Source organism: Pezoporus flaviventris, unplaced genomic scaffold, assembly GCF_033815535.1.
Source record: "Pezoporus flaviventris isolate CSIRO_AGI_PZ_B2104156 unplaced genomic scaffold, CSIRO_AGI_Pfla_v1 ptg000007l, whole genome shotgun sequence".
In the NCBI taxonomy this organism is placed as follows: Eukaryota; Metazoa; Chordata; class Aves; order Psittaciformes; family Psittacidae; genus Pezoporus; species Pezoporus flaviventris.
In genome coordinates, this window is record NW_026892555.1 from 4712898 (window position 1) to 4738877 (window position 25980).

A 25980-nucleotide genomic window follows, 5' to 3' on the forward strand; every position below is an offset into this window, starting at 1 on the left:
TTGAAGTAGCTGAAGGAGTAAGGAGAAAACCAGCTGGGCTCTGCACTGGTTCTTAGGACCTATGAGGAAAGGGGTGGTATAGGTCTTGCACGATGGCCAACATGACTAATGCGCCCATATAATTTTTAACACAGATCTATTAATGCTATTTAAAAAAAACCAAAACTTTTCTATAGGGAATGCCTGGGCCACGAGGACCACAAGGCCAACCTGGACTTCCTGGACCTCCAGTAAGTAGTTTCTCTCATCATTTGCAATTCCCAGAAACTGGAATTCAGTCTGGCATTGAGGCATACTTGAAAATCTTATACATTATTCAGGCACTAAGATCTAAACAGTGTCCTAGCCTCCTCTTCACTATTTTGGGAAGGTCTCCTGCTGTGGATGGCCACTCCGAACATATGGAGGCGGCACCCAGGACATCATTCTATGATTCTATGACATGAGAAGACTTTGCCTCAAGGCTGCTGTTATGCAGACTCTGATTGCTTTTCTAATATCCTGAAGAGTTGTGTGGGCATTCAGCACACCTCAGAGAAGCACTAACTGCTAAGTTGTAAGCTATCCTATGATGAAGGTCAGAGAATGGTTGCTCTTAAAAGAGGTTGGCTTTATGCCACGAGGTCCTGGCTAAAACATTTTGTGGATGAAACAAGAATTGGGTATGTGTGTTTATGCTTCACCATACATTTTGCAACAATTTAGCCATGCCAACATTCTTACTTTTGACTTAATTGTAGTGCATTCTAGTTATACTCTATAACCCAGCTCTGGAGGATATATCAGTTCAGACAGCCACTGCTGCTCCATTTGCAAATACTCCGTATTTCCTCATCTATGAAAGGTTTGCTGCGTTTTGCTATTGATTGAGTTTGTAAAATTGATGGCATTGTGAAGAGGTATTACTTAGGCAAAACTAGGTTTAATTCTGTAATTTACCTGGTTTTAATTGTGTAATTTAAATACAGTTGTGTGCTCTGTGTTTAATCAGGGCATTGTCACTTTTCTCTATCCTATTTTCTTATTCTCTTCTGCTCACAGGACACCATAATTATCAGGTAAGAGTTGTCTAGGTAGCCATGCAGTAACAGTAGCACAAACCAGCTGGGAAATGGTTATCTAGTTCATTAGTTTTTCTTAACTCAGTTAACTTCCTAAAACTTTTCACTTTCAAAGGGAGAGCCTGGTCTGGAAGGCAAGCCTGGAATCCCTGGTGTACCAGGTCCAAGGGTGAGTTGCTCTTTTTATTTATTATAAGTCTCAGAAGGGAGGGAATAGCTTTGTTCAATGAGTTTTGGTAACTTCACCCACTTTACATACACTTTTCTATTCATTTAAATATCCTGCAGGCCCAGATCCTTTCTTGTGTTTCTTTTTTTATGGATCAGCAACTATTAGTACCTCTTGGAGTCCACATATTGTTTACAGTGCTCTGTGGGACCCTATGGAAGTTTATTCCTTGTCATTTGCTCTCCTGTCTATATATCTGCTCCTTTCTGCCAAGAGGATTTTCAGTATGACTCTGAGTATGTAGAGCCACTTGTAATCTGAACAGGTAGAAAGTTCAGAGAGCTACTGTTGTCCTGGAAGTTGGATAAATGCAAAGAAACTTGTCCTGTTTGGCCTGTACTCAAACAGAATCCACATATGGGGTGGCATTCTCCACCAGGACCTTAGGCAGATTCCTCTTGTTAAAAAATATTGGCTTTTCTCTGACTCAGAGTGATGTCTTAAAATATTCAAGTACTGATAAAAAGTGAATTTCATAGCGGGCCTGATACCATTACATGCATGCTCTGAACCTGCCTTTCCTTACTTCAGCCCATTTGTATGAAGAACATCTCACTGGATAAAGGATAAGAATAGAAGAGAGATACTTGTTTAACCTTTGTGGAAGCAGTCACTTCAGCCTCAGTACTGCTGTTTGATGGGTTACTTTTTAATTAGTCACAGAGACGTGATCATAGCTTTGATCCATAGAGGAGATCATGGAGGTTACCTGTACTGTTTTGCATGTTAGTCAGCACCAGTCCTGCTAAAAGACTGGGTATGAGAGGGCTACTTGTGAGCATGGGAAGGCTATGGGCAAAGAATAGTATAAGGAAGAAATATATGCATTGGTAGGTGGTTATCTACAGTCTTTCAGATTGCACAGTATTAAATGGAGCTGTAAGCTTGGCTTTTAGGAATCTTCTCCTTGGGAAAATGGGGCATGAAGTCTCATGTTAATGCCACAGTAGATAAAGGCATTTACTTGCTTTCTTGTGCTTTTCCAGTCTTTAGAAAATATCACCTTACCAAATAAGTGTGCTGTGCTTTCCTTTTGAGTTGATAAGTTCTGAGTTGCCCTGGTTTTAAAGTCTGCTGTGAAACATAGTTTCTTGAATAAGATTAATAGACCATATTAGCTGGGTAAAGGACAGTGATCCATCAGGATCTGCAAGAGGACACAAAGTGCTCCTGCTAATGATCATTTGATTAGAGATGTCATTTGATCCATACTGTCTTTGAATGTTTCCCTAGACTCTGTTGTGTCTAGCTAGTTAGACTTCTTCTCCTAAGGGTCTCTATTAGTCACTAGGCATCTTAGGTGGATAGATACATTTTTTTAACTAAAGGCCATTATTCATTGAGTGAATGAGTAAGATGAATAAAAGTCTTGGACTTGGTGGATCTGCATGAATAATCTGTATGTGACAGAGAGATTAGTAGATACTACTGATTCACCATTAGTGCTGTTCTTGACAAAACACAAATATAAATCCAGGTGTTGATTACCATCTTACATAAATTTGGCTGAAGACAGAGCCAAAAAAGCAGTCTCTACACAGGCTTAGAAGTTAAAACACCAAGATCAGGAATCTTCTCTCTTTGGGTCTAGTTTTAAATGACTGGATGTGAGGTAAGAGCAGACTCTGAAGGCTCAGCTGAGAGCTGTAGAGAATTCTCTTGCACACACTCAAGCAAGAAGGCTCTCTAGCAGCATAGCCTGATGTTGAAGACATAGACAGAGTCACAATGCCTCATTTTGAGTTGTGTCTTCAGTCCTAGCTTGTTGCAAGACTTGGCTCGTTGACTGGACATTAGGAAAAAGGCCTTCCCAAAAGTGTTGTCAAGGACTGGAACAGGCTGCCCAGGGAAGTGGTTGAGCTGCCATCCCTGGAGGTATTTAAAAGACAGATGGATGTCGTGCTTAGGGACATGGTATAGTAGTGAATTTGGTAGTGTTAGTGTTAACAGTTGGACTTGATCATCTTAAGGGTCCTTTCCAACCTAAATAATTCTAAACCATTGTATGATTCTATTCTAAGACTCTCCCATCGCTTCACCTCTGCACCCTTTGTCAGTAGGGGTAGAAGTGTAAGACTGTAGAAGTATGTAGGCAAACCAAACAGCCAGAGGAGCAGTGTGAGCATGGGTTTGTTTAACATCGAGCATGTTCCCCAGCATACATTTGGGTCATCCCAAATAGCAGTATCCCACAAATGTTCCTCATTACAAGTTGATTGTGTCTGGATGACAAAGACCATCCTTGTTTGTGAGAAGTTTAGCTGCATGAGCACAAGCTCCTGTGCTCTTGCGCATGGAGCCCTGGCCCACTGTATTTAATATAGGTGGTATCTCACTATGGTAAGGACAGAAAAATCTAACACAGCTATAGATAGATTCGGGACCCTTCTTTAGCTGTGTAGAACTGATGAAAATCACTAACCATCTGCTTGCCTGGTCACCCTGCTGTTTTGTACAGGCAGGTTTTCAAGATATGAAGCTGCAATTTATATCTTGTGAAGATTTGGTTCTTGAGGTACTTTATAAATATCCTGACTAATATCTTGTAGCGTAAAGGACAGGTTACAGTGCAAAATTGACTTCAGGACCATTTCAAGTAGCATGCTGTTACTGGCTTACAGTATGATTCAACCTCAGTTTTGCATTATGGTCCAAGCTATAAATGAAGTCTGCACATGCACAAGGTTCCTGTCCTACACAGGGATGCAGATTATGACCCTTTGTTGGGAGTTCTTAAAAGCCTGCAATGCTTTAGTCCACTGTAATGTAGCTGGCACAAACTACTGATGGACTAAACACGTGTTTGGAACCATTTCATATGAGAATTCATGTCTCATAACACAGACTACTGGAAATGAAGGAGCCTGACCTCTGCAAGGACAATTGGGTGGTGCTAGAAATATAATGCAGGAACCACCTACACCAGTGTGTAGATTTCATTGAAGATGAGATATTGTGCCAAATACCTCAGTGACAGTTTGGCTGACAGGAGAAGGGTCACACAGCTTGGAAAGATCTAGGAAAAGAGGAAGTACGATGTTCTTTTGGCCTGAAGTTGGTGTTCCTGTTATTGCTGAAGAAATAAAAGAATACATGGGATAGTACAGTCATGAATAAGCGAGGCATTATATTTAGAGGGTTACCATTTATATTACAGTAAAGAAAGTGACAGGTTAATTTCATGAAAGCTTCATCTTGCATTTAAATACATTTGTTGTACTTGAATAAACTTTTGTTCCATCACCCTCGCTTAGACAGCACATTTCTTGGAGTAGTTGCAGAGTCTTCTGCTGATGTGTGGTACAAGTGTGGCTGAATAACCAATAACCAAGTGGTATCAAGAAGATCTGTCATCGGGGCTTCTGATGGCCTAAGGTTTCTTCTGGCCTTGGCAGCACAGATTGCTTAAGACCATGTTGCAGTTTCTTTAAGAATGCTTAAGACTAAGTGCCAGTACTGGCTCAGTTTATTTTTTCTTCTCTTCCTGTCCTTTTTCTTCTGTGAAATTGAAGAGAATTGAAGTACTATGATTCCGCTTTTCAGTTTTTGACACCTGATCTACTGAAATATTAGTTGGAAATACCCCCAACTTGCTTGATAGACACAAAAGGTGTAGAAGTATGACATGGAAAGCTTTCAGATCTTTGGGTAATCCAGCCTAAACATAGGGTTCTTCTGAAGTGAGCTCAATAACTTGGATTTCAAGAATTTGTCTCTTACTGAAATGATACAAGTTCATTTGAGTGAGGGAATTTTCAGAAGGAAACAGAGAATATTTCTTCTATATCAGCACTTCCCGCATAGGCATCAGGTAGCAGCTACCCAGGCCAGTTTGAGTTGGATGTGCTGCTGTATTGCAGCCTAGTTTGCTAAATTCGCATTGTCAGCATTTTCCCATGCTCAAAGAACAATCAGTGCAAAACAAGTAAAAACCCAAAATACAGGATCTCATGGCCTAGCGAGTCTTATGGGGAAAAAATAAGGGAAATCATCTTTTAAAAGTAGTAACCTTTAATGAATATTCTCCATGAGTAAGACACCAGTGTACATGAGTCAGCCAGATAAGTAATTCAAGTAATTCCCCCTATTCAAGTCACTTCATGCACAAAATAATTTATGCAAAGCACAGCATGAGAGTTGGGTGTAGAAACAGAGATAACTTAGAACAATTTTACTACAAGACCCTTTTTTGTGAGCTAGTTGTAAAATACAGTGTCAAGGTCTGTCAGGTTGAAGGCAAGAGGAAGGAGCACAGCTCCAGGAATGAGTTCCAAAGAGGTGTCTTCTGCATCTTTAATTCAGCTGTCATGTTGTAGCAGGTTTTCATGTTCATCTGTCCACATCCTCTGAATGGTTATTCCCATAGTCAGAGTAACACAAAAAGCTTAACAGACCTTTCATGACTTTACAACTGGATTACAAGGCTATGAGGCTCAGTAAGTGCTGCCTATTTGTTTCACAATAGAGCCTAAAGGATCCTGTTAAAACTGGGGCAGACTAGGTTTGGGGCATACTCTCCACCCTGGAGAGATGTTAAAGAGCACTTGCCTATGCATTAAAGGTTTATGTCTGTAAGGTGTCACAGGGGAGATAAATTTACATTTCTGGAGGGCTTCTGAGCTCTTCTTTGTGTGATGCTGGGACAGAAATGACACAATCATTAGGCTTGGAAGGGCCCTCTGGAGATCATCACCAACCCCCTGTCAAAGCAGGGCCACCCAGAGCAGGTTTCACAGGAACATGCCCATGGTGGGGTTTGAATGTCTCCAGAGAGCGAGACTCCACAGCACCCCTGGGCAGCCTGTTCCAGTGCTCTGCAACCCTCAGTGTAACGAAGTGCTTCCTCATGTTGAGGTGAAACTTGTTGTGTTTTAGTTCATGGCCATTGCTCCTCATCCTGTTGCTGGGCGCCACTGAAAAGAGTCTGGCACCATCCTCCTGGCACCTGCCTTTGAGATACTGATCTGCATTGATGAGATCCCCTTTCAGTCTGCTCTTCTCTAAACTCAACAGGCGCAGCCCCCACAATCTCTCCTCGTAAGAGAGATGCTCCAGGGATTGATAGTGCAGGTTATATCCAGAGTGAAACTGTAATTGGTGAAGTAAATACATCCATTTCCTATAAAACACACACTTTTAACGGTGCTATTGTTCAAATTGATGATGAAGGCAAATAACCTACATTTCATATAGTCAAAGAATACACATTTAGCACATTCTTACTGTAAGTTAACAGCATAATTGCTGGTTTTCTCTGTCATTATTAGGCGTTGTGACATTTTGCTGGGCTTTGCTCTCATTGGTATAATTTCTCCCAGCAAGGATTTCTGCACTTTATAGGCAGTCTATAACGTTATGGAGCAAACCTGTTGTAGTCTGATTTTGGCTAATCTGTGACTGGCCAAAGTGCCCCTTTCACAATGAGAAATTACACTCTCAGCTTCTCTGTCAATACAATTGCATGTTGCTTTAGGGGATTTCTCAGTGTTTTATAAAGCACCAAAGTTTCTCAGAATTATACCTTAGGATAGGATGGGCTCCTCTCACATCGCTTATTGCTGCTGCATATTAGTGTGCTCAGCCATCAATATGGAAACAGCACAATTGGTGTACACTTGTCACAGAAGGCAAAGTATGCCCTTTCGCTGCCTCCTCAGCTCTTGAGATGAGTTTGGAGAGAAGGTGGTGTTGCTACAACCTGCCTCAGGTTCCCTAAGTAATATTTTACAGGTAGGACCAAGTTTCCCAAAAGCAGTAGTTCAGTAAACTGCAACCAGATAATGCCCTTAACCTGTAAAGCTGCTAAAGCCACCCCCTTGTTTGGACCTTGTGAACCTCCAAAATAAGGTCCGCATGTATTGCTTGAATCTCTTCACTTACAAGGCTCATTCCCATTTTGTTGGCATGAACACTAGTGTAAAGCTAATTCCATTTCTCTCTTTCAAAGGGTTATCAAAAGTGTTTAAATTGAGTTCCTGCCTCTAATGCAGTCTCTGAATTAGAGTATAAGGAGATGCATAAACATTGCAAAGGGAGGTACAAGGTGGGTGCTAAGTATGCCCAGTGACAAGTGAGGTTAGTGGGATGTGAAGGCATCAGTTACTCTGTGTTGCATGTTGGTGTCAGTGTTGTAGCTGTGGAACCAGCCACCTTTAATGTGTAATTCCCAGGTTGGTAGGAATCTGTACTCATCTCCCAGGTCTGGCCACACATACCACATCCTGCTCTATTCATAAGCTTATTTATTTAAATGAGTATTTTAACCATGTCCTTTGCATGGTCACCTTGCAGTTGGCAAAATCAGCATCTACAACCAGAAAACGTGTTGAATCATGTGGTGGTATGAGTCCTTCAGGTTAAAAGTGGGCTCTTTTTGACTTTGACAAGCAAAGAAGTGATGGATGTTGAGAGTAGGAGCAGCACTCATGAATAGTGCATTTACTTGAGTATATAGTGCACATTCTGATTGGTATTAGTGTCCTGGAAATTACTACAAACTCCATGCACCTCATAATTGCTCTTAATTTTCTTCTTAAGTTCTGTATATGACAGCTGACTTTTTTTTGTTATGAATAATGAACAGTTCAGATTCTGACACACCAGCTAATGAATCTCAGTCAAAACTGGGGAAAATACGATGTTCTGTTTGTGATGTTTTCATTCAAGTCAGCAGGAAGCTGTCATTTATAGGCTTTCTTTCTGGACATATTTCAAGAAAGAAAAATAAAGGAAAAATTAGATATATATATGGCTCTCACTTATCTGTATGACCAATCACATCATCAGTGACATGAAACGTGCTTAATTGTAATATCCTTCTAAAAAGAAAACCAGTTTGGATGAGAAGTAGAAATAAGGGAGGAAAAAAAAAATCGCTTTTCTCTCTCTTGGATGTTTACCTGAGTCCTCTTGTACCCTCCTTGTATCCTATTAACAATCTCAGACGTATTAATGGTTGAGTGTCTATTACACATCTGACTTACCCAAAGTAGCACAGCAAGTCAGCTGTAAACAAATCCAACCTCTGCCTTAACTCCAGCACTTCATGCTTCCTTACTCCATCATTTCTTCTTCATTTTACTTGTGTAGGACTTTTTCCCTGTGACCTATTTGAGATCAAGCTCATGGGGATCACAGGTCCCTCAGTATCCATGTAGGTGAACTTGCTTCAAGGGTTTAGTCCAGGTTCTGGCATATCCTTGGCACCAATGAAGCTCTCAGGCTCCTCTGGAGAAATCTTCTTTTGCTTGCAGAGGAGTAATGGTGACAGTGCCAGCCCTACTTAGAAATGCTTCATGGATTCCTGTTTCCTGGCTTAGAGATTGTGAACCTTTTATATTCATCCATGCACCAGAGTTCTTCATTATTTTCTTTTATAACGCATAAAACAGAGCTATTGCCACAGTCTCGGAGATACAGACCCATCAAAGATAACTGGAGTTTCACATCCAAATGGTGTCTGCTGCCTTCTCTTCTAGCTCTTGTGTTTTGTATATCCGTATTGTGACGTTTTACCAGTTTGGGGGTGAAAGACTTTGGAAAGTCAATAGCAGTCTTTGCTATAGCTTCTAATGTTTTTCCTCTGTTGAACATGCAGGGTAAAAAGGGAGAACCAGGATTCCCAGGAATCAACGGTCTGATAGGCCCTCAGGTAAGTGATGATTTCATCATTTTCTTATATTATGTGGAAAAATATATTTTGTGGCAAGGTGACTTGGGAACCACAATGCAACAGGCTATGACGTCTTTCTCTTCTCATCTGCACTGTCTCTGAAGTTGGTATTTCTTTAAGAGCCAAACTAATATCCTGTTCTGATTGAGAGAAATCTGCTTGTCCGTCAGCAATTACTTTTACCTTCCGCAGTTTTCCAGCATCTTTGAGCAGGAACATAAGGACGTGTTTTGTGTGTGATTTCCCCATTGCTTGTGCATAAAGCAGGATCATTCTGGAGGGGAAACAATGCTTTGTGTTTTGCAATATTTAGGGCAATGTCTCAGCTAATTGTTGGCTGTGTGAACTGGTAATTGCGGTGATACCTCCTGTGCTGCAGTCTTGAGGGAAGAAGCAGTTTAAAAGGTATTTACTATTCAGAAAGCACACTTGTTTGAGCACAAGACTGGTTTTGTGGCTTTGTTACTCACATTGCTGCTTATTATAGAGGGATAGATATTGGCTTATTGAGGAAGGTAGAGACAGGGGCTTAAAGCTAAATGTTTATCCTCCCCTTGAGGAAGGATGTCTGAAGTTAATGAGCCCATAGCTGCTATTTTTTAAAAGCCTTTGCCAAGTTAGTGCTCCAAATTGCACCATCTGTAACATCATAAGGGCAAAGCAATGTTGTGTGTATTAAGGATTTGGCTCCACCTTGGATAAACATATTCTGCCTCATATTATAAGAACACTGACACTTGTCTCTGGCTTGTTTTCTTGCTAACTTTGTAGCTGACCCGAGGCACTTCGTAGGGTCATCACCTGCAATACAAAAAGTATCTGCAGGGATGATCCTCTAGCAGGAAAGTTGCAATGTCACTTTTTAAGATGACTGTTCAGGATAAATCTGAGCATTTCATTCATTCTTTCAATAATAAATTCACAAACTGGGTCTTTGGCTCTGGGATTTTGTTTCAGCAGTTAAATTTGGGGCACGAATGAAGAGCCCCCATTTCTACAGCTGTTGGTGATACGTGGCATCAGACAGCGCACTGCTAGGCAGCAGATGCTGTGTTTTCATGTATTTCCTCTGGCAAGCTTTGTCCTTGTTACAGGAAACATGATCTAGAAATGGTTCTGTGGCAGATGTTTCCTAATGAGCTGTTCACATGTCTGAGTAGGATGTCAGAGAGACACTCCAAAGGCTTGAGACCCTGTGCAGGTTGACGGCTCTTGTGTCCAGCTGGGAACCTCACCCTGCAAAACACCACTCGATACTGGTTTACATGTTTTTTTAAGTCTTTTTCCTTTGGTACAGTCTCTGCTTTACAAGTATTTCATCAGATGCCTTCAAGTGGAATGAAGAAAGACAGTATTTCCAATGGCTTAAAAATATCAGCAGCCTTCCAGTACCTCAAGGGGGCTACAAGGATGCCAGAGAGGGACTCTTCATCAGGGACTCTAGTGATAAGACAAGCAGTAATGAGTTTAAACTTAAACAGGGGAAGTTCAGGTTAGATACAATGAAGAAGTTCTTTACTGTGAGGGTAGTGAGGCACTGGAACAGGCTGCCCAAAGAAGTGGTGAATGCTCCACCCCTGGCAGTGTTCAAGGCCGGGTTGGACAGAGCCTTGGGTGACATGGTCTAGTGTGAGGTGTCCCTGTCCATGGCAGGGGGTTGGAACTGGATGATCTTAAGGTCCTTTCCAATCCAAACCATTCTATGAATCTATGATTATTTTATTTCCCATTGGATAACATTAAAAGGTCCATTCCCTTCCCTTCCCCCTCCTCCTCCTCCCCCCCCTTCCCCCCAAGTCTTCTGAACCACTGGAACAAGATTTTTCTTGCTTTGGGGGGGAGATTTTTTTCTCTGCATTATTTCTAAGATCTCTGACACTGTCCATCCAAACAGCATCACTTCTGCTCAGCTCAGGTTCCCTGCAACTTAATATATATGCATGTGCTAGTGATTTTATAAATGTATCTAAGAAAACTGCTGACACAGCGTTAAGTAACTTTCCTTTCCACACAGGCTAAATAAAGTTAGCAAATTTTATGTTAATTAAAACTGCATACAATGCAGTGCCATTGAGGGATACTTAAATTGGCTGTTCCTCCAAGCTAACTGTAGGAATGGGAAAATATTGTTCTTATTCCTGCAGCAGCTCTTGGTTCTAGACGTATTATTGCAGATCTCCATATTTCTGTGTGGAGAAAGTGCTTACAATTGGTTTGTAACAACACTACTTTTCAGTCGAACAGCACTTTTTGTGACATTAAATTTTTTGGGCACTTCATTAGCACTTTATTTTTCTTAATCAGGGGGGTTGGAACTGGATGATCTTAAGGTCCTTTCCAACCCTAACTATTCTATGATTCTATGTCCCAAAAATACTCAAGAAGACAAGTAGTTTTCTTATGTTGTAGTTACATGGATATTCATCCAAGTCATGTAGGGAAGTCTGTGTTCTTGCGCTATCTCCATGGTTTTGGGGACCAACCAGTTTGAGTTGGTCATACATAAACTAGATTAGGACACTAAAAAAGTAGCCTCCCTTTCCTTTCCTATTTTAAATTTAAGTATACTTCTGTTTTCTGACTTGATTCCCCACACTGATAGTTGGATGGGCAAAAAGGAGCGGATATAGCTGCTGCAGAAGTCACATTGCTGCTGAAAAACATAGAAAAGACCATCAGAAGTTATTGTTAGGCTTTATAAAGAAAAATAGTTGCTGTCATGCTTGGTGCACCTGAGAAGCCACAGAAGGATCAGTGAGGTGAGCAAGAGAGCCCTTCTAAGGACTACACTGGAGCAGAGTCAGCAAATCCATTGATGGACCATGGTTAAGATGATCTCAGTCCAACTCTAAAGGGTTATTGACTGGGTTTGGTCACATTTGAGAGTTAATGTAAGTGTCAAATCACAAAGTACCAGGTAGGAGGTAACTTCTCAGTTCCCCCAGCGAGCCTGGGAATGCTTTGTGTCAATAGCGTAGCCGTAGTTTTGCCTCTCTGTTTGCACACACTAACTCAAACAAAATTTTAATCCAAGAAGACTTTAAAATGTTTTATTTCCCTTCTAAATTAGCTCTGTTGGTGAGCCAGTCCATGTACTTATTTTCTACATTTTGTGTAGTCAGCACCCCCAAAAATGAGCACTTTAATTTTCCTGTGACCTTTAGAAATGGTGCATCTTGCAACATCATTAAGCCATGGAGTAGACGCTCCGGGTCTTATTTTCCCTCTGGATATGAAAGATTCTCCTGCAGCAAGGACACAGACATCTGAACTCATAATGTGTTTATGTTGTTATTATTTATTTGTACTATTTCAGTTTCTAGGAGCCTTAATCATGGGCCAAACTCCTATTGCAGGCTGTTCAAATGCAGACTGAAAAATGAGCATTTCTGTTGAGCTCTTTCAGTTGTAATGGATGGGTACCAAGCACAGAAAACAATGATGCTGTGCATTTCTTCATGGTTGCCTAAGATCTCTGTATAGTTTGTCTATCCCATCATCTCCTGGTAGGAAAAGTTGAGAGAAAGGGCTAAAGGCAGTTGATGACATACATTTGAAAGTGCTTTTCTAGGCATGAGGGGAAAGAGACCCCTCAGCATATGCTGAGTGAGCCATGGTGGCTGTGTTCACAGGCTCTGCAGTGGGAAACTGATGCCCCAGTGTTAACTGAGGGCTCAGGCACTCTGAGCTGTATCACTGAATGACCAGGGCTGGGATTCAGCTCTAAAAACAAGCACCTGTTGGGTTAAGGATGGGGATGGGATGCAGGTGTCTGAGCTCTTGTTGATAAAGATCTAGTTAATACCATCAGTGGAGCCTGAAGCTCTTCTAAAGCAGGTTGCTACAAATGGTCCAATGAGCCATGCTCTAGATTCCCCATGCTGAGCAAGTGCATGCTGTGAGATAGGTACCTGTGAGACAGCAAAATAAGTCAAAACTCTGAGATTTAAACAAAAATGCCATAGCTTACACTTTCAATATCTGTGGGCTGTTCCTGATGTCTGCCTTAAGTTAGATAACCTGGTTGTATAACTAAGACCTGCAAGGAAGACCAGTACAATCTGTACCTTTTATAGTTGTGGCTGGCAGTGATTTAATTAGTATAGACTTGTCCGTAGGGTGAGAGCTCGAGCCCAGCTTTTCTTATGTAATTCAGGAAATAAATGATACCCTCTGAAATGCATCCTGTCCTTAACATCCTTTTTGTGATGCAAGTTAATACTGCAAAATGTGAGACAAGGATAGAGGCCCCAGCTGTAAAGCTTAGATTGAATTCAAATTATGCTGGTGTTGCTTGAAATTGGAAGGTATTGCTCAGAGCTATTTTTAATAAGATCTATGCCTTTAACAAAAATAAAGCCTTCACCTGTGCAGATCACTAATAGCACTGGAACAGAAGACCATAAGGGAGGGGGTTTTGTTTTTCTCATATGCTGCACTGACTCAGTAAACCAACAGAAAGTTAACATACAAGGGAAAGAAATCTTCCTCTGTAGACAAAAGAGATTGTGTCCGTATCTTACAGTAAGTGCTGAAGTTAAGCAAGTGCTGCCTTTTCACTGGGAGCAACAAATCCTCCTGGAAAGATTACTATGCACAAATCTGACTTTATTCAGTACTTTTACAGATCTGGAAAGTTTAGAGAATTTTTGTTGAAAATCTCTTTTTCACAATAATATTGTTGTTCCAATTACGATGCCACCTGGAAATAACTGGAGACCTCCTCTGCTTGTGAATTGTGGCACTACCACTGAAGGTGACTATACAACATGCTTCACAGGTAAATGCTTGGGTCTGTTGGCTCTTTAGGCTTTTGATTTTCAGTGTCACCAGCAACAGCCTTCTTCTATATTCTCTTATATTTGTCTTGGTTTGTAAGGTAGGATTTAAGCAAAGAGAGCAAGATGATGCTCTAAAGCAGCGTTCACAGTAGTTGTGCTGATGGATACTGTAGTATCTGGGATGAGAAATGAAGGGCAGATTTGAGGAGCTGATCCCAGAATCCACTCACATGCAGTGGAGGAGAAATGGTTTGCTGGAATAGTAAGGGACATAGGGAGACTCATAGACTGCTCCCCAAAACTCATGGCAACAGCCTTGTGTCTGATGGGAAAAAAAGTGGAAATAAAGGGGAGACAGCTCAAAGCCAATAGGAAGGGTCTGTGAGGACATTCTGAGATGTGAAATTGCAGGGAGTAACTGGTTTTGAAGTGGAGAAAAGCGAGAAATGGTTGTCAGGGCCATGGTTATGCATTTTGCTATCACTGGCAGCAGACGACATGCTCCTGTGTGTCCCAGAGGCTCTTGTTCATAAAGCTGGCACAATGCCTAAGAAGCCCAGACCACAGCCTGCTTTGACATGGTTTAAGGGCTTACCTATGCCTTTCTCATAGCGTAAGAGTATCCTGTCCTTGGCATGGAATAATAATACAGAAAATATGTCTATGTGAGCTTTGCCTCCAGAGACATATATCTGGAAAAAACATCAGACTTCAGGTTCTATTACGGAATAGCATTTGTTCACTACTCTCTAAAACATAACCAGCCCTTCTTCCATGGAAAAGAGATTTAGGCCAAGCAACCTACTGATGTAGTCACAGAAAAAGGGTTTTGTTCCTTTTCAGAGCTTCCTTAGGGAGTGCAGAACCTAAGTCTTAATAGCTCTTCCTTTCCCATCCTGTCTTTCAGCAAGATACAATACTGAAAGAGCAGAGCATCCTTTAGTGGATTCTGGAGGACAAGCACAGCTGTTCCTCATATATGGAGTGTCCAATTTCTTTTCTGAGAACTGTCCCTGCATTACGTTGTCTAAGGAATGGAGCTGGATGAAACACAAACCTGAGAAAAATCCACACAAATTCCCTCAATGATCTTAAAGATCATAGAATCATTGAATAGTTTGTGGTGGAAGGGACCTTTAAACTCATTTAGTCCAACCCCCTGCAATGAGCAGGGACATCCTCAACTAGACCAGGTTGTCGACCCACATCCAGCCAGACATTGAATGTCTCCAGGGATGGCTCCTCCACCATCTCTCTGGGCAAGATGTCCCAACCATAACACACACACACTTCTAAACACCATTTGAATTATAATAATTATTTAAAAAAATTTGTTTTCAAAGCAACAGTTTGAAAAAACTTTGATTTAAACATTTTTGTAAAAGATACATTATTTTCCATTTGTCTTCTGAAGTGTTTCTATAGCCTTGATTTATTCTAAAGTTTTCATATATCAGTTTTTGCTTTTGCGTGTAGGAACCATTCTATGATTCTACGAACAACGCATCAGTTTCTTACTAGCCAAATCACAGTTTTAAAGGACAACATTGGGACTGTATCTGGGACAAGGATTTGTGTAATTCATCAAATGATCTCTGGAAAAGGTGACTGTTTACAGCAGGTACTTTAATCTGGATTCAGTCTAAAAAAGGAAGCAAAGAACACAGATGGCATGAGATTTTGGGGTTAAGCGTTAGAAGCTGTCCTGCTCCTGCTATTCTATGTTTGGTTGGGGTTTGGTTTATTTTAATAACAGGTAAGTGCTATCAGTTTAGCCCTTTGCAAATACTTAGCAAGAGTAGTCCTTGCTCCGAAGTATACTCAGAAGTCGGGAGAAGGGCTACAATAACAGAAATATATATATAAGCATGAGAGACCAATCTCACAAGTAAAACTGATTCGCTCTGGCCGGTAGTAAAAGGAGGTCTCTATAAAGGACATGTATGATGTATTTCTGCAACTTTCATGTGATTTTGCTGTCTTACTGCTCTGTGCCTGTGCATCTCCCAGGGATACTGGTGGCCATTACATAAAACTGTTCTGTGCCCGTCTCGGAGAGGCTTTTATCAGAAGAACTTTCCTTTAGTGATCGTAACATTTGTTGATGCAACATATGTGGAGGAGCCACCTGAATAAAGTAGTCTTGGGCATGACGTCCTGGGCTATTGCTTCATGGAGAGCAATAAAACAGAATAATTTTTGGCAGTTCAGGGTAAGGATCAGTGTGCTTGCATGTCAAGATTTATGGTTGCATAAGGTTAATGTGGGCCAGAATGTAGAAAACTGAAGAGAAGAATTAGAAATTTGATAGTGAGACTATCAAGAGTTACTAGGAGAAACAGGATGATGACGATGTAGCACCTCACATTTTAGGGACTATGCTGGTTGCTGAAAAACTTTGCTTTTAGGTCAGATTGACCCTTGTCTTTACTGTGTGTGCGAGCTTGTATTATACCTGGGGATGCTTGAGCTGAGGCAGCATCCTGAGGCTGGGTCCTGGTTGGGTTTTTCCACCTCTTGGTAGAAGCTTTCTGCAGGGCTTCTCAGCAGTACCATGTAGAGAGCCAAGCAGAGCCTCTGTGTCCCTGGTGTCTGAGGTCACCTGGCTGTGTCTACACTATGGTGTTTTCTCTTGTGCTGGGTTAATTTGGACTGTTGGTGCTTTTCTTTGGCAAAACCTTCTTGAGGTGACGGCTGGTTTCGACCAGATGTCTGCTGATGGGACTAGAGAGCTCTTTAACTATGGGAGCCTCCTGCAATAGCAGCTGGACCCATGTCCCCAGAAGTTATTTCAGGGCTTCACCAGAGTGCATCAGTGCATCCCAAGGGGATGTTTTATTTGTTCTCACATTTGAGGCGCTGTGCAAATGCTAAAGTAGGTGGATGAATCCGTGTCTGTTCTAAGCCTCAATGAAAACGGTTCATGGGAGACAAGTGCATCTGCAGGTACTTTTTTGATCGCTTTGCCCCATCTACTGGTGAGAAGCCGTCTTCTTTTCTGGCTGAGTTTTACAAGTGTATTCTAAAAAGAGCGCTTATCTGATACCTTCTCTGTCAAACCATGCCACAAATAACTTCTTGTCATCACTTTTTTACACTTTTCTTCTTTTCATTTTTTCCTAAAATGTGAAATGCTAATATTGAGCCATGACTCATAATACCTTAATCACAAAAGCTGTGCTTTGTGATATTGAATGATGAAATTCCAACTGGCCATTTTCTATCTTGTATCAGTTGCTCAGCTTCAATTCTTTACATAGGGTTGGGAGGAGAGTGGGGGAATGTGGTTTGTTTTTTCAATACAAGCACACCAGAACTGTCCCTATGCTGAAAACTGAAAACGAATGAAGTCCTGTTAGAAAGACAGAAGAGACAGCCAGGGTAAAACTCCAACTCAGTCATATATATCCACTTCTCACATCCATTCTCATATTGTTTGCTTAGGTCCTGATCCAAAAACCACATGAACACATGCTCCATTCTGAGCACAGGAGGATTCTTATCTGGTCTACAGGAGAAGCTGGAAGTAACAAACACCTCTGCATCTCTGTTAAGATTTGTTTAGTATGGAAACAAATTTCTCATCTGGGAAGCCAAATTTAACAATTTGCTCAATACACAAAAATAAACTCCTCTGAAAATCAAATGGCTATTGAGAGAATGGTTTCCCTGAGAAAAACAGCTGTTGCAGGGAAATGAGTAATAAATACCTTCAAGATATTTCCAACTGAATGTGCGCATTGAAGTATGAGTTTGTGAGGGCATTTTACTGTCAACAAAGTTAATGTAGAGCACTAAAATGGTGGTGTATTTGCTTTGAAGCACTTGAATCAGTGCATTGTTTCTCCATACTCATGGATGCATATTGCTCCCTGCCCCAGTACAAATCTGTTCCATCCATTAGTTACTTCAGAGATCTTTTTGCAGAGGTAAATTGCTCACTTTGAAGTGACATTAATCAAGATTAAATTAGGCTGGATACTACATGAGATTCCACTGGACAAGCTTTGTGCTCTACATTACCATTGATGGCCTTGAACTCCTTCATCTCTTATACTGGATTCAAGGATGGAGCTCACAACAGCAGTACTTAGTGGCTCAATCCAGAGATACTGTTCTGCTCATAAGCCTGATTCCCTTGGAGAGCTCAGTTTGGCATCTTACACTCTTATTTGTTAGAAATTAATGAAATAAAGCTCAGTGCTTTTGCCCACTTTGAACAGGGCTCTGACTGCACAGAAAAGGACCTGAGGCTTTCAGCCACTATCACAGAGATAAAATGGTTTTGCTTCATCTCTTGCAGGGACCTCCAGGGCCCCCAGGCGTTGCTGGACCTCCTGGAGCACCCGGAGCACCAGTAAGAAAACAAGTGTGGATTTTGGTTTATATTAAAGAGAATAAAGAACAGGGAGAACTTTAGGTCATGGTTTCCAGCGGGAACTTAGTCAGGACCTCTGGCAATGTGTCTTTTATGTTTTCTCACTGAGAAGCTACAGCTGGTCCTAGAGGACAGCTTCTCTGTGCCAAGCATTGGAGCCATGTTGGTGCTCCCTGGTCAGTGTCTACAGGACCCCCCACAGCAGAGATCCAGCTACCGTGGAAGGGAAAATTGCATTTAAATTAAAATCTAGGTTGCTGTAAAGTACAGAAATTAGGATTTTTATACTTTTTTTTCTCCCAATTCGTTTTTCCAGGGGCTTCCAGGAGAGATTGGAGTTTCTGGTAAAACTGGAGCACCGGGACCACCTGTAAGTGTTAAGGAACTGCTTCCCTTGCCCCTGTTGCTCTCCTTGACTTCAGATACTGCAGTTCTCAAGTCTTTATTTCATTTCCTGCAGCTTGTCTGAAGGCAAGGTTTTAATGAGGGCTTGAACACTGTCACCTTTAATGCAGGCATTGGCTTCTGCTGCCTTTTGTGAATAAGGATATTACCAGATGCAGGTCCGCTATTGTCTGCTATTCCTACACTCTGAAGACCATTGTATTTACTTTATAAGACACCTTTCAAAAGTCATTTTGCATTTGGCAAGATATTGCTCTTCTGAACCTGGAGTTCTCTGAATCAGGCTGAAGAACTCACAGAATCTCTGATTTGGCATAGAAATGTCTGTTGGCTGTTAAGTCAACAAAGGTGAATTATTCAATAGTTGGTATTAAGAAGTGCCACAGCAACCTCTGTGGTATTTGGGATTGACTGACACTTGGAAAGGGGACAGAAGGTTTTCTCACCATTTTAAATGCATTGCAGGAAAGAATTGTAATTCTTATCTCGCTGAATGATTCTGTTACTGTGTTGTATAATTCAATTTAAGGAGTTTATGTATTGTATAAGAAATTACCACTATTTAAAAGGAGAAATAAACTTTTAAAAATTGTTATAGCTACAGATAAGAGACTTATAGAGAATTATAAGTAAAAATGTAATTGTAAAAGTTATTTAAGACTCCATAGTGCCCAAAAAAGCTCTATAGTGTTGCTTCTCTGTAACAACACTGACATCCAGTGGTCATTCATCAAAACTGGGATGCCGGAAAACAGGCCAAGTAGATACTGGGCATTGTGAGAACTTTTGTGTTTTGAGGCAGAGGAGGGAAAAAAGTCAAAGCAAACTGCATGAGATGGTTCTTCTTAAACTTAGGTGCATGACAAGAGGGATGGGTTGAACGTGCTTATGCTGATCTTGTTGTTACTGGTGTAAAGAGCAGCTTATGGTTTTCTCTTATTTAGGGGTTGCCTGGCAAAGATGGATTCAATGGGCTTCCTGGGCTTCCAGGTCAAAAGGCAAGTGACACCATCTACACTGGTATTAAGCTACTTATTTGGAAAGATTATCTGAGTGAGCTAGTAAGTGGGAAAAGAGGCACATCTCTAGAGCCAAGCACCCCCTCACTAATCCCACGATCACTGAGCCACTGGTGAAGCTCCTGGTGTATGTACTGAGTCGTTATGAAGATGGAGCTGGTTGTAAATAGAGCAAGGATGAGAGAGCCTCTTCCAGTCTTCAACTACTGCATCCTATTTGGCAAATACAGGCTGAGCATTGCAAACAGAGATGCTTCTACTGTCATTCAGGAAAGCCAGTGACACTGGCAAGGCAAGGAATGTGTTCAAAGCACAAAGAAGAGCAAAGAGGTGTGTCAGTCTCCAAAGATGTTCCTTTCTTTCCTCCATGAAGGACAGGAGAGAAGAGCTGTCATCGCCCTATGGCTTCTGTAGGTCTGTGTGGCAGAAAGACAGTTCTTCATTATTTCCTACTTCTTATCCCTTATTCAAAAGCTTCTGCAAATGACAGATCGGGAATGACTGCTGTCTCTGCAGTGGGAGAAGGGAGATAAGAGATTTAGAGATAGCAGGTACTCTGATTGTCTTGCCATCACTACATAATAAGTGTCAAAGAAATGTGCCGTATTTTGACTATGAAGGCCAAGCTAGGATTTGGGGATGATGATGCTATATTGGAATAAGGAGAATAGCTCTTAGCCATCTACTGCCTTGGACTGCATTGGCAGTGGTCTTCATGCCTCTGGTACTTGAGCATTATGACCCCTACTTGTTCCAGGAGCACACTACATTTATACTCACCTCTCTCAATTGAGTGCACTCAATGCTTGAGCCAGAGTCCCCAGCTCCCATTTACTGATGAATAAAGGTAAGAATTAATACATTTCTGAGGCTAAATAAACAAATAAACTCTGGATTTACTCCCAGCCCTGTGTAGTACCTACTGCACTCCTCAGCTATGCAGTGCATTCCAGCCTGTGCTCTCCATCCTGACACCACCAGCATTGAAAGTTCTGTTTCATTTATCTAAAAAGCCCAGTGGCCATGGTCCCAATCCCACAATTAGTTATTTTTCTTAACAGAAATAATGTAGACTTTCTAACCATATGTAATTTGAAGAAACTGAATATGGGTTTTGTTTCTGAGGTCATTCACTATGGACATCTTTAATGTAACAGTGGTTGACTTTGTGTTATTCCAGAAATATTCTGGTAGGGTGATTGGTGCTTGAGATGTGATTACATAAACTAGAATGGAAAATTTCAGGAATCGTATTCTCACTTGGCTCCATTTACATCCTCAGGCTAATACTGAAGATCTGACTCAAAATATTCATCGCTGTTGCCTGCAAACATGCTGTGCTACCAAAGGAGTTTGTATATTAACTTCTTATGTTCCCTGCAGGGAGAACAAGGGGAAAAGGGTGAGGAAGGCTTTCCTGGAAAACCTGGCTCTAAGGTAAGGAATTGTATTTCAAGTTGACTGTAGCCATTGAGTCAATCAAGGTATGATTTTGAAAGGTCTTATACTGAAGTAAGGACAGTAATATTCCTCTAAAATTGAAGGTGTAAATGGATGAGCATAGAGAGCTCATTGCCTTTCAGAATTCATGGTGTTCTAAAATACCAATCCCCATTTGGTGCTCCTCTCAAACCTACATGTATAGGGAGATCTGACCTGGCCTTTGTGTTGGCTTCTTGCAGTCTGGGTTCTTAAGCCATTAAGAATGCAATTTCAGTGTCTTATGGCAAGTAGGTAGAGCACAATGGGCCAGGACAGTAGAAGGTGCATTTACTAATGAGAAACAGTTCTTGCAAAAGAGTCCTTGCAATGTTAATGTTTTGATTTTGTTTTTCCAGGGTGAACCAGGGAGCCATGGCCAACCTGGAGAGCAGGTGAGCAGGAAAAATGATCTTAGCAAAAAGATATCAAGTGACCGCATGCAATGACAAAGGCATTGGCCAATAACAAGATCTGTGCGTGTCATTTGCATTTGATGGCTCAAGCCCACTGCCACAAAGGGTCAGGCCCCCGGCCAAAGCACTGCCACTTGGTCAGGGTCATCTCCCCACACAGGGCAGTTCTTGCTTCTAATACCACCTTCCAAAACACTTGTTTCTCTCTCCAGTGTGGTGCTCTCCACACTTTTCATAACTATTCTCTTTACTGTCACCTCAGTCATAAATTATTGAAAAATGCAGCCCCTAAGAGGGCTTCACTTAATATATCCTCTGAATTTGACAGAAACCAGCTAATAACAGGTGTGTGAGTGTAGTTTCTTCTGTCAGTTGTAAGCCATCCTTCAGAGATCCTTCTTCTATGCTGCATTTTGTAGTTTGCTAATGAGAACATCATGTTGCCCTGTGTCAGACATGTTACTGAAGATACATCACACAAATGCTTCCTTCTCTCCTTCATTCTTGTATCAAGGGAGGGAACTGGATGGGGTTGATATGATTATTTTTTAAAATTCACCTTGGCTGTTTTGCATTATATTTCTGTCCTTGAGAGCATACAAACTCATTGAAGTTTTGCTTCAGTATCTTTCCAGAGACCAAAGTTACACCAGCATCCTGCAGTGGCTCTCATAAAGCACCATTTTCTCCACCACAAAATGTCACTCTCATTAGCCTTCTCCAAACATCACCCTGATGTTCCCCCAGCTTCTTGTTCCTCATCTGATTTCTTCTGCAGACTCATTGTACCTATATCACAATAATGTTTTGAGTTTTCCCATACTTCAGAGCTAATCTCTTTAGAGCAGGAACGACCTTTTCTTAGTTCAATATTTGTACAGCACTTAGTGGATTTGGGTCCTGTCCATGTCTGACATTCTTTATGATATTGCACACAACTGCAGATAGCAGAATAGTTATAAATAGGAAACCACATGGTTATTTTTAGATGACAAACTGGGCCAACTGGGAGCTAAGTTTGAGAATACTTGATATATTTAGAACAAACCACATGACACAGAGGTCATAATTACTTCAATAGCAAGTATTATAAAGCAGAAAGTCAAAGGTAAAATTCAAACAGGAAGAAAACCAAATGTGCAATAATGCATCCAGAAAATTCTAGATCTCTTTGTCAGGTAACATCTGTACCATTCAGATTAATACAGAGCAGGTTTTGCATTTCCAGGCCATATGAAAATAAAAGATTTAATTTCTTTTGCTGTTTTTATTTGCTTTTTTGCTCCTGCTACCAGAGCAGCATGAAGAAAACATGTCCGAAGTTACATGTATTTGGTTAACAGTGTAACAGCAAAAAAAAACGAAGTCTTAGCTGCTGTTTTAAGTAATGATTTTCCATGAATAAGAAATTATTTGATAATCAAACTAATCCTATTTTCTCTCTCAGCAAACTGTATCTATACTCAATCCTGTTAAAAAGCTGGGGCATGCTCTGGCCTTACAGCGTAGACTGTGTATCAAGGTGTGACTGGGTATCCAGAAGAAAACACCTGCAGTCATTATGACTTGTGAAGATTTCAGAGTTTAATGTCAGAGAAAGAGATAGACACCTAAAGGTTTCATCCTCTCCAGCCTAGAGTCATTGTGGCTAGATTAGCCTATTGTGAGGACTAGACTTGACGCATTTTAGCTGACATAAGAGAGAAAAGAGCTTGGTCCACCATTCTGCCTCTTCATTCTTAGTTATATTTATTAATAGAACCCATGATTGATGTCTGTTCCTGTATTTCACACACTTTCGTCTTACTTTCAGGGTGAAGCAGGTTTTCCTGGTCCTCAGGGTTTACCTGGGCTGAAAGGAGAAAAAGGAAACCAGGTGAGTGACATTGAGCCATGGCTTGATTCTTTCTTTTGGCCATTAAGCATAAGAAGGCCTTATCTCCAATGTTCCTAGATGATGTTCTCTCTTGTGATTGCTGTGGTGGTGAGCAGCTGATTGGTGTCCAGCAAAGTCAACAAGTACCCCTTCCAAAAAGGTACTTTACTGCCTAATGACTGTTCATAAATGCAGTCGAGGTGCTAATGAAAAGCTTCTATCCTAAATGCAGAAGGTTATGACCATACTGCTTGTGAGGCAGTAGAAGTAGAAGGTTCTTTAGGTCTCACTGTCAGATATATCTGCTTGTTTTAAAAACATTAAAATAAGATTAATAACCACAAAATCGCAAATCCCACTTGTCACTGAGCTCTGGAGAAGGCTTCGGATGGCTGGATCTTTTTCTGATAGCCTAACTTCGACTTATGTCCTAGTGTCTACTGCATCCCCCGGCTAGCTCCAGATTTCCAGAGGCATCTACATACCAGGAAATAGTTGAATCAGGGGCCTGACAGTAAATTTAGCCATGTAAATGAGGTCTGATCAAGTACTCCTATTTATTTACGCAGAAGTATATAAATACTACATAATTGGATGTGATCCAGAAGGATCTAAAATCAACTGGGGTCTTACAGATCAGTTTACCATATGTATAGTAAAGCATAAACTATAGAATATATTCTCTGTATATGTAAGATGGTAGTAATGTAGGTCAGATTTCTCCTATTTGGATGGCAAGATAGATACATTTTGTATATGCACTTTGAGCACTCGCATCATCCTTGTTAAGCATCTCTCATTCAGATGGCCAGGTTACCTGGGCAAAATAGAGAGGTAGGCGCCAGTGAAGGATGATTCAGAAATCTTCTATGTACAAAACCGGTAGTATGAATGTCTCCTCCTTTGAGTCTCAATTCCTGTTCTGGTGCCTTTCTTGTCCTACTAGGAAAAATTAGGCTTTTATAACTGCATCAGGCAGTAGAATCTTCTACATGAAAGTTATTTTGGGATTGGCGAGTTCTTTTCCATTAACTTCACTGTTATTCACTGGCTTTTGAAAATAGTGTGGATTTTATGTAGCCATCTCCAAAATATTACATTTTTAATTGCTTGCACTACGTCATGGACGACAGGTAAGATCAACTGAAAGTGTAAAATATTCTAGTGGGATGGATGCAATCTAATCAAAACATGAGTATTTCTTGCTTTCCTTTGCCTTCTTTTAGGGAGAAAAAGGAAAAGATGGCTTCCCAGGTTTGAAGGGTGAAAGAGGAGTAAAGGTAAGTCATGAAATGAGCATGATCCTCCTTAGACAAGAGGGGAAGAGACAAGTGGGCAGAGATAAGTCATAGAGGAGGATATCTGAGGAAGAGTAAAAACATTCAGAGTCTTTTAGCTGAGCTTTACAGAGAAGCAGCAAAAAAAGCTGTGTGTGGGATGGAGACAACAATTTGTCAAATAATGCAATAAAGAGTAAGGAGCTGATGAAATTTAAGGAAAACTTTTTTAATTCAAGGGAAATTTTCATTGTTTTAGAATTGGCTGATACAAGTGAGCCTGCAATTAAATTCTAAAGAAGTTTTCTATGCCTGCCTGTGATGTACTAAAACAGTAATTTAAAGAATGGCCTGGGCTTCTGCCTCCACAACACCATTAATTTTAATGAAAATGAGAGAACTAGATAAGTGTGATATCTACCAAAATTTGCACTCAAGCTTTGTGAAAATGAAGGTGAAGAAGAAACATTGACCTTGCAGATGCCTGTGGTTGTATAGCGAAAAAAATACCTTCATTATAGTGGTGATCATAGAATAGAATAGTTAGGGTTGGAAAGGACTTTAAGATCATCCAGTTCCAACCCCCCTGCCATGGGCAGGGACGCCTCACACTGAACCATGTCACCCAAGGCTCTGTCCAGCCTGGCCTTGAATACTGCCAGGGGTGGAGCATTCACAACCTCCCTGGGCAACCCATTCCAGTGCCTTACCACCCTAACAGGAAAGAACTTCTTCCTTATATCCAATCTAAACTTCCCCTGTTTAAGTTTTAACCTGTTACCTGCTGTACTATCACTACAGTCCTGAATGAAGAGTCCTTCCCCAGCGTCCTTATAGGCCCCCTTCAGATACTGGAAGGCTGCTATGAGGTCTCCACACAGCCTTCTCTTCTCCAGGCTGAACAGCCCCAACTTTCTCAGCCTGTCTTCATACGGGAGGTGCTCCAGTCCCCTGATCATTCTCATGGCCCTCCTCTGGACTTGTTCCAACAGTTCCATGTCCTTTTTATTTTGAGGACACCAGAACTGCACACAGTACTCCAAGTGAGGTCTCCAAGTGATAGCCATCAGGAAGGGGGTACCATTTTGTTCTTCTTAGCATACACTAGTGACTTTCACAGCTATGGAGGTGGGAATGCTTTCATGGGTGGCCAAATGACATCTCCAGTGAAGCACCTGAATATCCTATGTCTGGGAAGTTTGTATGCAGTTCTTGGCTTTGAAGTGTCAGGGGGACTGATGTTTGTGGAGCATAGCCCACAGGAATATCAATGGCAGGTAAGACACCCACTCTATAATTCTCATGAGGTACTTCCTCAACAATATAGTTTTAACTAAAAAAAATTAGTGTGAAAACTGAATTTAGAAACTTATATTTGTGATGAAAC

The 25980-nt window shown here is 41.1% G+C and overlaps 1 protein-coding gene across 6 annotated transcripts in view; it reads left to right on the plus strand.

Annotated features, from left to right (window-relative positions):
- COL22A1 (collagen type XXII alpha 1 chain) overlaps positions 1 to 25980 on the plus strand; it is a 222257-nt gene that overhangs the window by 136898 nt on the left and 59379 nt on the right. For 5 of the 6 annotated variants that reach the window (XR_009742416.1, XM_061447681.1, XM_061447683.1 and 2 more), the window contains 10 exons: positions 177 to 230; positions 1177 to 1230; positions 8888 to 8941; positions 18047 to 18100; positions 18438 to 18491; positions 19471 to 19528; positions 20933 to 20982; positions 21384 to 21419; positions 23254 to 23316; positions 24543 to 24596. Coding sequence is in view for 5 of the 6 variants with exons in the window: in XM_061447681.1 (XP_061303665.1) it covers positions 177 to 230; positions 1177 to 1230; positions 8888 to 8941; positions 18047 to 18100; positions 18438 to 18491; positions 19471 to 19528; positions 20933 to 20982; positions 21384 to 21419; positions 23254 to 23316; positions 24543 to 24596 (531 nt within the window). In the remaining variant the exon portion in view is untranslated. The remainder of the gene's footprint in view (positions 1 to 176; positions 231 to 1176; positions 1231 to 8887; positions 8942 to 18046; positions 18101 to 18437; positions 18492 to 19470; positions 19529 to 20932; positions 20983 to 21383; positions 21420 to 23253; positions 23317 to 24542; positions 24597 to 25980) is intronic. The other variant, XM_061447685.1, reaches the window with a different exon arrangement.